Source organism: Hyla sarda, chromosome 7, assembly GCF_029499605.1.
Source record: "Hyla sarda isolate aHylSar1 chromosome 7, aHylSar1.hap1, whole genome shotgun sequence".
Classification (NCBI taxonomy): Eukaryota; Metazoa; Chordata; class Amphibia; order Anura; family Hylidae; genus Hyla; species Hyla sarda.
Genome location: NC_079195.1, coordinates 20,765,120 through 20,778,302, shown reverse-complemented (window position 1 = coordinate 20,778,302; position 13,183 = coordinate 20,765,120). Strand labels below are relative to the sequence as shown.

Below are 13,183 nucleotides of genomic sequence, written 5' to 3'. Positions count from 1 at the left end.
ACGGCAGTCCATTGCATCAGTGAGGTTGCAGCACCTACTGAATTCATTTCTTGTCTGCTCCCTTGCCTCCACCCACTTATTATTAAAGTCCTACAGTATGTGTATTGCAGTATTATGTAGGCAATGTCTTTTAAAATTCTGTAGGCACGTTAAAGAAGTCTAATGTTGACACTTTAGGGTGGTTTTTATGTAGGTTATATATTATATAATTATGTAAACATCTTATTGCAGTCTTACGTGGGCACTATATGGGGGTATTATGTATATAACATATTGTACAATTAGGTAGGCAAATAGCAGTCTTATGTGGACACTGTATAGTGGTATTATGTATATAACATATTATACAATTATCTAAACATCTTATAGCAGTTCTATGTGGACACTGTATAGTGGTTATATATATATATATATATATATATATATATATATATATATATATATGTTGTACAATTCTGCAGACATCTAATAGCGATCATATGCTGACACTATATGGTATATTTATGTGGGTAGCATATCATATAATTCTGTAGGCATCTGATAACAGTCCTATGTGGACACTATATGGAGGTATTATTTATAGAACATATTGTATAAATCTGTAGGCATCTGATAACAGTCCTATGTGGACACTATATGGAGGTATTATTTATAGAACATATTGTATAAATCTGTAGGCATCTGATAACAGTCCTATGTGGACACTATATGGAGGTATTATTTATAGAACATATTGTATAAATCTGTAGGCATCTGATAACAGTCCTATGTGGACACTATATGGAGGTATTATTTATAGAACATATTGTATAAATCTGTAGGCATCTGATAACAGTCCTATGTGGACACTATATGGAGGTATTATTTATAGAACATATTGTATAAATCTGTAGGCATCTGATAACAGTTGTTAGGATTCGGCAGGCTGGATGTGGATCCTCTGTGTCAGCGAGGGATTGGCGTGGACCGTACCGGTGGACCGGTTCTAAGCTGCTACTGGTATTCACCAGAGCCCGCCGCAAAGCGGGATGGTCTTGCTGCGGCGGTAGCAACCAGGTCGTATCCACCGGTAATGGCTCAACCTCGCTGACTGCTGAGAAGGCGTGGGACAGAAGGACTAGACAGAGGCGAGGTCAGACGCAGCAGAAGGTCAGGGCAGACGGCAAGGTTCGTAGTCAATGATAACGGCAGGAGGTCTGGTAACACTGGTAAGGCAATCACAGGAAACGCTTTCACTAGGCACAAGGGCAACAAGATCCGGCAATGCTGGGAAGGGGAAGTGAGGTAATATAGACCTGGAGCAGGTGGAAGCTAATTACACTGATTGGGCCAGGCACCAATTAGTGGTGCACTGGCCCTTTAAATCTTAGAGAGCTGGCGCGCGCGCACCCTAGAGAGCGGAGCCGCGCGCGCCAGGACGTGACAGCCGGGGACCGGGACAGGTAAGTGGATTGGGATGCGATCCGCGAGCGGGCGCGTCCCGCTATGCGAATCGCATCCCCGTCGGCAGTGTCAGTGCAGCGCTCCCGGTCAGCGGGTCTCACCGGGGCGCTGCAGAGAGGAGAACGCCGCAAGCGTAACAACAGTCCTATGTGGACACTATATGGAGGTATTATTTAAATAACATATTGTATAAATCTGTAGGCATCTGATAACAGCCCTATGTGGACACTTTTTTTTGTATAGTGATATTATTTTTAAATAATATTGTATAAATCTGTAGACATCTGGTAGCAGTCTTATGTTGACACTATATGGTGGAATTATGTGGCTATATACAGTAGTGTCCCCATAAAACATCTACAAGGAGCCTACACAAAATTGTTTAAGAAGGTGTCTATTTAATACAGCAGTACACAGAACTTATGGGGACACTATATGGTGGTATTATATGGAAACCTTTTACAAACGTGTAGGTATCTCATCAGTGCAATACATGGTGTCTATTTAATACAGCAATTTACAGAACATGTTTTGTACTGATGAGGTGCCTATACGTTCGTAAAATGTGTCCATATAATACCGCCATATAGTGTCCCCATAAAACAGCTACAAGGAGCCTGCACAAAATTGTTTAAGAAGGTGTCTATTTAATACAGCAGTATACAGAACTTATGGGGACACTATATGGCGGTATGATATGGACACGATATTGTACAAATATATAGGCATCTCATCAGTACAAGACATGTTCTGTATAATGCTGTATTAAGTTGACACCTTCTTAAACAATTATGTAGGCTCCTTGTAGATGTTTTATGGGGACACCTTGTGGCGGTATTATATGGACACCATATTGCACAATCATATAGCCATCTTAGTCAGCTTTCTTATGAGAACACTATGTGGTGGCATTATGTGAACTAGTCTTTCCCAAGCAGGGTGCCTCCAGCTGTTGCAACACTACAACTCCCAGCATGTCCGGACAGCCAACGGCTGTCCGGACATGCTGGGAGCTGTAGTTTTGCAACAGCTGGCGGCTCCCTGCTTGGGAAACATAGATGTAGACATTGTATTGAACAATTTTACAGCTGTCTTATGTGGGTACACCATGGCGGTACGCCTTCATCTGATCATCACCTACCAGCAGACAGTTCACGGGGTTCCCTCGCAGATCGCTGTCCGGGGCCTGCAGCAGGTGCCAGTCTCTCCCTTTATTGTAGGTGATAAAAGTCTTCACCTGGTTGTCAGTCTTCTTGTTTGCCAGGAACATCCCCTTTATCCCTGCTACCTAGGAAAAATTGATACAGCTGAAAAACAGATCAATCTGAGACAGGCTTTTAAGCACGTCAGGCCGGTGGATTGGCAGCGGCAGCTTTGGCGCTGATGGGACGGTCAGATGTCATTATACCAACCGATGAGGAGGGAGAAAGAAGGTTCCCCCTGCCTAAAGGAAAAAATACTTATCAAAACAAGCATCAAATAATGTACGTAAATGTGCCGTGAGTGCGGTTTTTGCCCCCATTTTTTCAAGGACAGCAACACATGGCTCCGACGTATAAATATAGACTAAGGCTAAGGGGGAGATTTATCAAAACATGCTTAGAGCAAAAGTTGCTGAGTTGCCCATAGCAACCAATCAGATGGCTACTTTCATTTTTGAAAAGGCCTCTGAAAGATGAACAAAGCGATCTGATTGGTTGCTATGGGCAACTGGTCAACTTTTTCTCTGAACAGGTTTTGATAACTCTCCCATTATGTTCACACAGTGTAAAACTCGGTTGCGACTTTTACTTTACACAAGCATTTTGGGCCTCGTTTGGTAAAAATGCGCCATTTCTTGTGAACGGAGACCAAAAGTGCGCAGGGGAAAATAAAATATGCAACCACGTTTTAACATAGCGTAAAACTTGAGCCTTACTTAGCTTTGTTTTTCCTATTAAGATTTGGAGTAAATTTTTGGTCTAATTTCTATAGATTTTGGGGGGCAAGGCTACGTTCACAGAATAAAAAAAATGTTAAAAACGCCATGAAATTTCAATTTTATGTCTGTTTTCTTCCTGTTGAATTGCACTAAATTTAATGGGAAAAACACCCAACAATTCATATGTAGTTTTAGGGGTCATTCCCACCTGGCGTATACGCAGCGTATTTCACGCTGCTCAAAATTTGCGGCAGCAGCGGGAAATACGCTGCATATTCTTTGCTCACTATATACACAGGGCTTTCTGGCAGCAGCCCTATGCGTGTAGTAAGTTTTGGAGGCGGGGCTGTGTGCTGGCGTAACAAATTTTGTGCAGCGTGAAATACGCTGCGTATACGCAGGTGGGAACGCACCCTAATGGTGCGTTCACACGGGCGCATTTGTCAGCGGATCCGCAGCTGTGGATCCGCTGACAAAGGCCCCTAAAGTGCTGCCCTCTTTGTTCCTGCTAATAGCGGCAATCCGCCGCTACCAGCAGACACACTGCGATGTGCGAGTTACCCTGCAGTGTTGTCGCACACATCGCGGCCGCTCTCTGTGTAGCTCAGGGAGCCGGGGGAGCGTCCGCGATGTGCGGGATGTGCGGATACACTGCGATGGATTGCCGCTATTAGCAGGAACAAAGAGGGCAGCACTTTAGGGGCCTTAGTCAGCGGATCTGCAGCTGCGGATCCGCTGACAAATGCGCCCGTGTGACCGCACCCTAAGGGTACATTCACAAGGGCTGATTACCTGAGGAATTTCCACTGCGTATTTGCTGCAGAGAGTCTGCTGTGGATTTTGCTACCATTGACTTCAATGGGTCAGCAGAAAATCCGCAATAGAGGCAGATTTCCCTTCGGACCCATTGAAGTCAATGGTAGCAAAATCTGCAGTGGATTTTCCGCAGCATATACGCTGCTGAAATTCTGCAGGTACTCCGCTCGTGAGAACATACCCTAAAGCAGTTATCCAGGGATAGAAATACAGAGCTTATTTCTTCCTTAAACAGCGCCACCCTTGTCCGCAGGTTGTGTGTGGTGTTGCAGCTCAATTTCATTGAGATGAGTTGCAGCTCAATTTCATTGAGATGAATAGGGGCAATATTTTTTAATATCACACACAACCTGAGAACAGGGGTGGCGTTGTTTTTGGAAGAAACTATCTCTATATTTCTATCCCTGGATAACTCAATTTTACAGACCTAGTTATTCCAACCAAAAAAAAATAAAAAAATAAGTGCACGGTACTTGTTCAGATATGTTTATATTCCCAAAAATATCATGTTCTTCATAGGTTTTTGATGCTTTTTGGGCACTGATTTTGCGCATAAACATTAGTGCATAAATGCTTTAAAAAAATGGAAACTTTATAGCTCATTTTGCTTGTAAAATAGGTCATATTTTTAGCCAAAAATAAACTCAAAATACTCAGTGTGAACATAGTCTGAGAGTAAATGTTTAAGGTTGCAGGAAGCCTGACTGACTGGCTGGGAAATGGTTGTAAGCTGCAAAGAATTGGAAAGGAAAAAGTTGCATTTTTTTGGTAAATGAGGTTTGAGCAAAAAGTTGCAACTTTGTATACCAGAAAACGTCTATACATCTTGGCAAAACCTTAACTTTTTTCTAATAGACTTATTAGAAATGATGACTTATTAAAAACGACCACTAGGGGTCCCCATACCATCCAGAACATGATCCTGCTGGCTGTAGCATCATACATGTCCCAGCTGAAACACAGAAGGTGAGGGCAGGAGTAGCATTCCTCTGTGCTCACTCCTGTCCTATCAGACTGCAGCATGAAAACAGAGAGGAGGGGGTTACAGAGCAGCCAGCAGTGATTGGAAGAAGAGACCAAGCACAGCACAGCAGACTCAGGGAAGAAGTGAATTCTCTGTGAGTATAGTATACACACCGGAAACACCCCCACACGCTGCGGGAGCCCCCTGCACATCTGCTTCATTATAATCTATGTTGTGAGTACTGGGACTTTTACAGTGCATTCACAACATGCATTCAGTGCACAGCAGGCGCCGACAATTCAGTCAACACTTGGGCATGCGCCATAACCATTAATGGCAGTGCATGTCTTAATAAGATCCACCAAAAGAATGGACATGTTGATTCTTTAGGCAGAGTCTGAATTTATATGCCTCTCCCAGCATGATACATAGGCACATCATTTTGACATTTGAGTTTCGCAATTAATTCAGGGCACAAATTGTGGTGTAAACGAAATCTTGAGGCTCGACCACATGGCTATTGTGCTTGAGTCAAGGGAGCTCCATCGGTCAGTCCATCTGAAAGTTGGGAGTTGAGCGAAGAAAAAAATTCAGTACGTCTTATTTTTTTCTTTTCTTCTCTTAAAGGGGTTCTCCTCTGTCCCAGCGTTTGGAACATTTTGTTCCGAACACTGGGTGTGGGTGGCGGGGATTGTGATGTCACGGCCATGCCCATTGCTAGGCCATGACATGCCCCCTCAATGTAAGTCTCCCATAGATTTGTGTTTAGGGGCGTGGCCATGGTGGCACGACCCCTGCCACCTGCATCTAGCATTCTAAATGAATGTCGGGGGCTGCACAGAGATCGCAGGGGCCCCACAGGCTGGACCTCGCGATCAGACATCTTATCCTTTGGATAGGGGATAAGATGTCTAGAGGCGGAGTACCCCTTTAAACTCCTGCAAAATACTGGATACTCGATGGACCTCATTCAAATGAATGAGATCCGTTGGGACCTAGCATTGCCAGTTGTGCTTTGTCAGAGCACAACGGCAGTGTAAACCTAGCCTTACCTAGTGCTGCACTTTACTGGATCGGCAAGGGGGAGGTGCCATAAATACATGCAACTGATATCGTGCACAGTATAGTATAGCTTTTAAAGCTGCTCTCCTATCACTTCCCTACACTACAATGTTACAGACAGATGGTCTGCTCTAGTACAGGAAGGACTCTGCACAGTGGGCCTGGGTGGCTCTCCAGACTACCGCTTGGTATTGGTCGCCAAGGGTTTTTTCACTCTCCCGTCTTATAAGTAGAGCTACAAAACATTGGCAAATATCATTGCGCATACAATGTTTTCATTGCCACTGGTCTACAAGCTGGTTTATTGTCCTGGTGACAACACTACAGCAGGGGCCTTGTTACAAAATTTGGACTGGGCCACAGAAGGATCAAGATAAACCTCTGTCTGGGTCTACTAGGACAGTCACATGCCGAGTGTAACCAGAAATCATGTGATCTCAGGTTCATCAGTGAGAAGGTGAAAGCAATGCAGGTCATACTATATGTATACAGTGAGCTATCAACATACAATAGTTTCAACATACAATGGTCTTTTCTGAACCACTGTACAGTGGGGCAAAAAAAGTATTTAGTCAACCATCAATTGTGCAAGTTCACCCAATTATAAAGATGAGGCCTGTAATTTTCATCATAGGTTATAACCTCAACTATGAGAGACATAATGAGGAAAAAAAAATCCATAAAATCATCACATGATTTTTAAAGAATTTATTTGCAAATTATGGTGGAAAATAAGTATTTGGTCACCTACAAACAAGCAAGATTTCTGTCTCCCACAGACCAGTAACTTCTTCTTTAAGAGTCTCCTCTGTCCTCCACTTGTTACCTGTATTAATGGCTCCTGTTTGAACTTGTTATCAGTATAAAAGACACATGTCCACCACCTCAAACAGTCACACCCCAAACTCCACTATGGCCAAGACCAAAGAGCTGTCGAAGGACACCAGAAACAAAATTATAGACCTGCATCAGGCTGGGAAGACTGAATCTGTAATAGGTAAGCAGCTTGGTGTGAAGAAATCAACTGTGGGAGCAATTATTAGAAAATGGAAGACATACAAGACCACTGATAATCTCCCTTGATCTGGGGCTTCACGCAAGATCTCACCTCATGGTGTCAAAATGATCACAAGAACGGTGAGCAAAAATCCCAGAACCACATGGGGGGACCTAGTGAATGACCTGCAGAGAGCTGGGACCAAAGTAACAAAGGCTACCATCAGTAACACACTACGCCGCCAGGGACTCAAATTATGCAGTACCAGACGTGTCCCCCTGCTTAAGCCAGTACATGTCCGGGCCCATCTGAAGTTTTCTAGAGAGCATTTGGATCATCCAGAAGAGGATTGTGAGAATGTCATATGGTCAGATGAAACCAAAGTAGAACTTTTTGGTAAAAACTCAACTCGTCGTGTTTGGAGGAGAAATAATGCTGAGTTGTATCCAAAGAACACCATACCTACTTTGAAGCATGGCAGTGGAAACATTATGCTTTGGGGTTGTTTTTCTGCTAAGGGGCCAGGACGACTGATCCGTGTAAAGGAAAGAATGAATGGGGCCATGTATCGTGAGATTTTGAGTGAAAACCTCCTTCCATCAGCAAGGGCATTGAAGATGAAAGGTGGTTGGGTCTTTCAGCATGACAATGGTCCCAAACACACCGCTCGGTTAACAAAGGAGTGGCTTTGTAAGAAGCATTTCAAGGTCCTAGCCAGTCTCCAGATCTCAACCCCATAGAAAACCTTTGGAGGGAGTTGAAAGTCTGTGTTGCCCAGCAACAGCCCCAAAACATCACTGCTCTAGAAGAGATCTGCATGGAGGAATGGGCCAAAATACCAGCAACAGTGTGTGAAAACCTTGTGAAGACTTACAGAAAACATTTGACCTCTGTCATTGCCAACAAAGGGTATATAACAAAGTACTGAGATGAACTTTTGTTATTGACCAAATACTTATTTTCCACCATAATTTACAAATAAATTCTACATAAATCCTCCTTTTGTCTCTCATAGTTGAGGTTATAACCTATGATGAAAATGACAGCCTCTCTCATCTTTTTAAGTGGGAGAACTTGCACAATTGGTGGCTGACTAAATACTTTTCCCCCCACTCTAACTTGAAACCAGACTCAACATACAATGCTACAGACAGTCCAGATCTGTGAAATGTGTCAATGGCTGGAAGAACTGACCAATCAGAATGGGCATTAACTCGTAAAACCCCTGTATTACTGAAGTGTATGCACTGACTGGTGTCTGGTAGTGCCCCCTACACTACAGGGAGGTACTACATGTTCTGTACTCTTTACCTGTGCCAGGGTTAGCTGCTCCTTTGGACACCAGGTGAGGGCGGCTCCGTGTTACATGTTTTAGGACACTGTGTACTGTACAGGACCCTGAAGAAGCTCCTGTCCTTTACATAGACAGTGATTACAGCTTCCAACAGATCTTTCTTCCTTTTACATGTAAGGACTTTCTTTATCTATATTAGTTATCTACTTATGTTTGTTTAATCCTCACTTTTTCCTATTTTTGGATGACATCTTGGTGGCTTCAGAACAAATTACCAGGTTTCCATAGTGTTATGGTCTCAACGTACAATGATTGTAACAAACAATGGTCGTCCTGGAACTAATTCATTGTACCTTGAGGGACCACTGTATTTGTAACCACAGAGATACACTTTTGCACTGCCATCCTGTGACTATTTACCTCTCCCAGGCAAGTGGAAATATACTGAATTATTATGTTTTTTTCTACAATCCCAAGACAAGAGAGATACATGAGCCGCTGTGACATACCTCATAGAGGTCAATCATTACATTCCCCTCCGGACCATTGATGCTCTTCACGTTCTCTAGAGCGAGTGTAAAGAATATCCCCCGAGTGTCGGAGATGTAGAGGTTATAGGTCTCATTCTGGTTCCATTCTTGAATGGCAACAAATACCTGGTTTTCATCAGTGCTGATCACGTGCATGTCCTGGATGGAAAAACAGATATAGATTTTTTAGATGTATTATATAGGGAAATTGTTTCCATGATGCACAGTTGGAGTGAACTTCATTGCTCTAATTTAACCATAACTGCGGATACATTGTGCTAAGACTAGTGCAAGCCCTGAGGGACTGGAACAAGGCACGAGGATGCACCGCCCCTGAGGATCCTGCACTAGCTATAACATAGTGTATCATTATTTTTAGAGGATAACAAAGGCCACTATGACATAGATGATCCCAAGAACTCTACATCTGAAGCTCTTCATAATTTCCTAAATATGCTGCATTTTCTAAAGCCAACTCAAAAACAAAACAGGGATAAAAATGCATTGTGTGAATAGGGATTAAGTGAACTCTAATTCAAATACTACAGTGATGGAGCCAGAACTGATGACCGTCAGCAAACAGACGGCTGAAGACAATGATATTTGATGCTTGGTCCAGCGCTGATACTTATTTACTGGATGTTCTTATTAACCCCTTCACTAACTCAGTGATGGAAAAACCTGTTAGCACTTAATTCAACACATCAGATCAGGCCAATAAAGCCGTGCACTGTAAGCAAAATCGTAACCTTTCCACTGGGAGGCTGATGCAGCTCTGTCTATTCATCACTTTCGCACCCTATAAAGGGGGCTCGATTCCTTTTACAGTAATAGATTGTAGTGACAAGGAATGTACACATAAATACACACAAAAGACAGCAGAAAGCTAAAGAAGACAGGCAGAAGACATGCCAAGTGTATGAAGGGTCAATGTCAACGATTAAACTGCTAGAAAAAAAAACTACTGTAATAGTATAGAATTACTAATACAACATTGTTTCCTAGGTACAAGAATATAACTACTATAATACTGTTCCTATGTACAAGAATATAACTACTATAATACTGCTCCTATATACAAGAATATAACTACTATAATACTGCTCCTATATACAAGAATATAACTACTATAATACTGCTCCTATATACAAGAATATAACTACTATAACACTGCCTCCTATATACAAGAATATAACTACTATAATACTGCCCCTATATACAAGAATATAACTACTATAATACTGCTCCTATATACAAGAATATAATAACTATAATACTGTCCCCTATATACAAGAATATAACTACTATAATACTGCTCCTATATACAAGAATATAACTACTATAATACTACTCCTATATACAAGAATATAACTACTATAATACTGCCCCCATATACAAGAATATAACTACTATAATACTGTCTCCTATATAAAAGAATATAACTACTATAATACAGCTCCTATATACAAGAATATAACTACTATAATACTGCTCGTATATACAAGAATATAACTACTATAATACTGCTCCTATGTACAAGAATATAACTACTATAATACTGTTCCTATATACAAGAATATAACTACTATAATACTGCTCCTATATACAAGAATATAACTACTATAATACTGCTCCTATATACAAGAATATAACTACTATAATACTGCTTCTATATACAAGAATATAACTACTATAATACTGCTCCTATATACAAGAATATAACCACTATAATACTGCTCCTATATACAAGAATATAACTACTATAATACTGCTCCTATATACAAGAATATAACTACTATAATACTGCTCCTACGTACAAGAATATAACTACTAGAATACTGCCTCCTATATACTAAAATATAACTACTATAATACTGCTCCTATATACAAAAATATAACTACTATAATACTGCTCCTATATACAAGAATATGACTACTAAAATACTGCTTCTATATACAAGAATATAACTACTATAATACTACCCCTATATACAAGAATATAACTACTATAATACTGCCTCCTATATACAAGAATATAGCTACTATAATACTGCTCCTATATACAAGAATATAACTACTATAATATTGCTCCTATATACAAGAATATAATTACTATAATACTGCTATGTACAAGAATATAACTACTATAATACTACCTCCTATGTACAAGAATATAACTACTAGAATACTGTCCCATATATAAAGGATTTGATGGTCATTTTCCTGAGCTGTGATTTGTACCATGTACATAGAGTTGGTGATCTTCATCCATTTTCCTAGCAGTGAGAGAAGCTTCTTCCCTATGATGCCGGATTCTATGATTTATCCTATTTCTTACATCCTGTGATCAGAGAACAGTCTCGGCGGTGGTTTAATGGGGCCACTATCTGTGACGCATCAATGGGCTGCCAGTCATTATAATAGGTTGGGAAATGTTCCCGTAATGAGCCGATGGGTGAGACCTAAACTTCTCCTCTGATGAAATGTTTGGATTGAAGGAAATACAGAAGCGGAGATCCTTGCACTGCACCGCCAAGCTTCACATGATCATAATAGGGGTCAAAGGGCAATAAAAATAATCTTTTTATTTCCCGTCACCATGAAAGCGCAAGCGGTAATTTGATGTCCATGTTCTTTACATATAGATCTGTGGGAAAGGTCTTACATTTTGACTGGACTTCAAAAACAAACAAAAAATTGCTTTAGTCCATCTGTGTTATTTACTATCAAGTCTTGAAAGATGGTGAGCAAGGCTGATCATTCAGAGAATATTTTTGTAATAGGAATGTGCTGAAATTTATAGTCTCGCACTTTTCCCCTCTTTTAATGCAAAAAATAATTGCAAAAACTTTGCAAGTGAAATGCAAAAAGCAAGGGGTGAGGGGAGGGGGCGATAAGTCATCCAAGGCTATGAGGCATTAGAACCATGGGGATGCGGCATACACCACATCCGACTTTAGTTGTTCATGTAATGTCCCAGTACAGGACATGGTTCTGCACTACACCCTGTCAGGTTGAGTCCATCAGTGTCCTGGGGGCTCCCCTGCAGGGTCTCCCCTGCTGTTTCTATAATGTTATTTGTCCTACCTTATGTGTAGTCAGTGTCCCAATGTTTAGATAGTCTAAAGGACCTGTGGAATGTCATATGTTATGTTATGTTGTCACATGATGATACCCAGAGAGCACCAGCTTAACCAATGACCAGCAGCTTGAACAATGGGCCTTAGTCCAGCCCCCCACTATATAAAGTGGCGGCCATCACAATGCACTCTCTTCCTATACTGAGAACCAGCCAGTTCAGAGATCTCAGTGTTAGTGACCAGCATCTGGAAGACCACAAAGCTACAGTCATTCCAGTAAGTCAAAAGTCTATGTCTGCTGTCACTACAAATAGTCAAATCCAGCATATAGTCAAGCCTCAAGATAATTGTCTAAAGTCTATTACAAGTCTAATTGGGTCAGCAAGCTGCGAGGTCCTTCTGGGTTCCTGGCCACTTCTCTGGGAATCTGGCCTAGCTGTGAAGGGAATTCCATCTGCCTGAACTCAGTAAAGCCTCCATTAAACCATAACTGGTTGTGGACTCTCCTTTCCTTAACTAGCCATTGGAATAGCGGAAATACCATTCGTGTGGTTCCGGTACCAAAAACCACTCTGGCGTCACGAACACTAGGGGTCAACAACATCTTGCCCGAGGGGTTAATACCATCTGGCCCCACCACCTACACCCCTACACCCCATGGTCCCGCCATACACCGTGGGTCACCATATTCACCATGGTTAACCCTTTATGGCCACATTCTACACATCTTGTTATGGCAGTGTGAATGTGATGAAAATCCTCTGGGTTTGGCATTCTGCTGTAAATTGTGTAAATTGTGTTCATATGTCCTAAGTAATAAAAGCTACGTTAGATGTATATTGTGCTCTGCTGTGTTGATACTAACAGATTATGCCTTTATTTGCAGGAGTCTATGTAGAAATTGATATGTTGTACGTTGTGTTCTGTGTAAGTGTATACTGTGTACATTTGTTACTGTCATTTCTACAGTATGTATGTGGTGAAGCAACACGGTGCTAAGGAATTTCACCTCCATGCATCACGCTGTTGATAGGACATGTTACGAGGTAGTCTGATGAGTCCCTTATAGGGATGCC

At 41.5% G+C, this 13,183-nt stretch overlaps 1 protein-coding gene across 4 annotated transcripts in view; it reads right to left on the bottom strand.

Annotated features, from left to right (window-relative positions):
* SORCS1 (sortilin related VPS10 domain containing receptor 1) overlaps positions 1 to 13,183 on the bottom strand; it is a 762,471-nt gene that overhangs the window by 144,592 nt on the left and 604,696 nt on the right. For all 4 annotated transcript variants that reach the window (XM_056530949.1, XM_056530951.1, XM_056530952.1 and 1 more), the window contains exons 9-10: positions 9,007 to 9,186; positions 2,585 to 2,731 (exon numbers count right to left, since the gene is read on the bottom strand). In XM_056530949.1, coding sequence (XP_056386924.1) covers positions 2,585 to 2,731; positions 9,007 to 9,186 — 327 coding nt within the window. The remainder of the gene's footprint in view (positions 1 to 2,584; positions 2,732 to 9,006; positions 9,187 to 13,183) is intronic.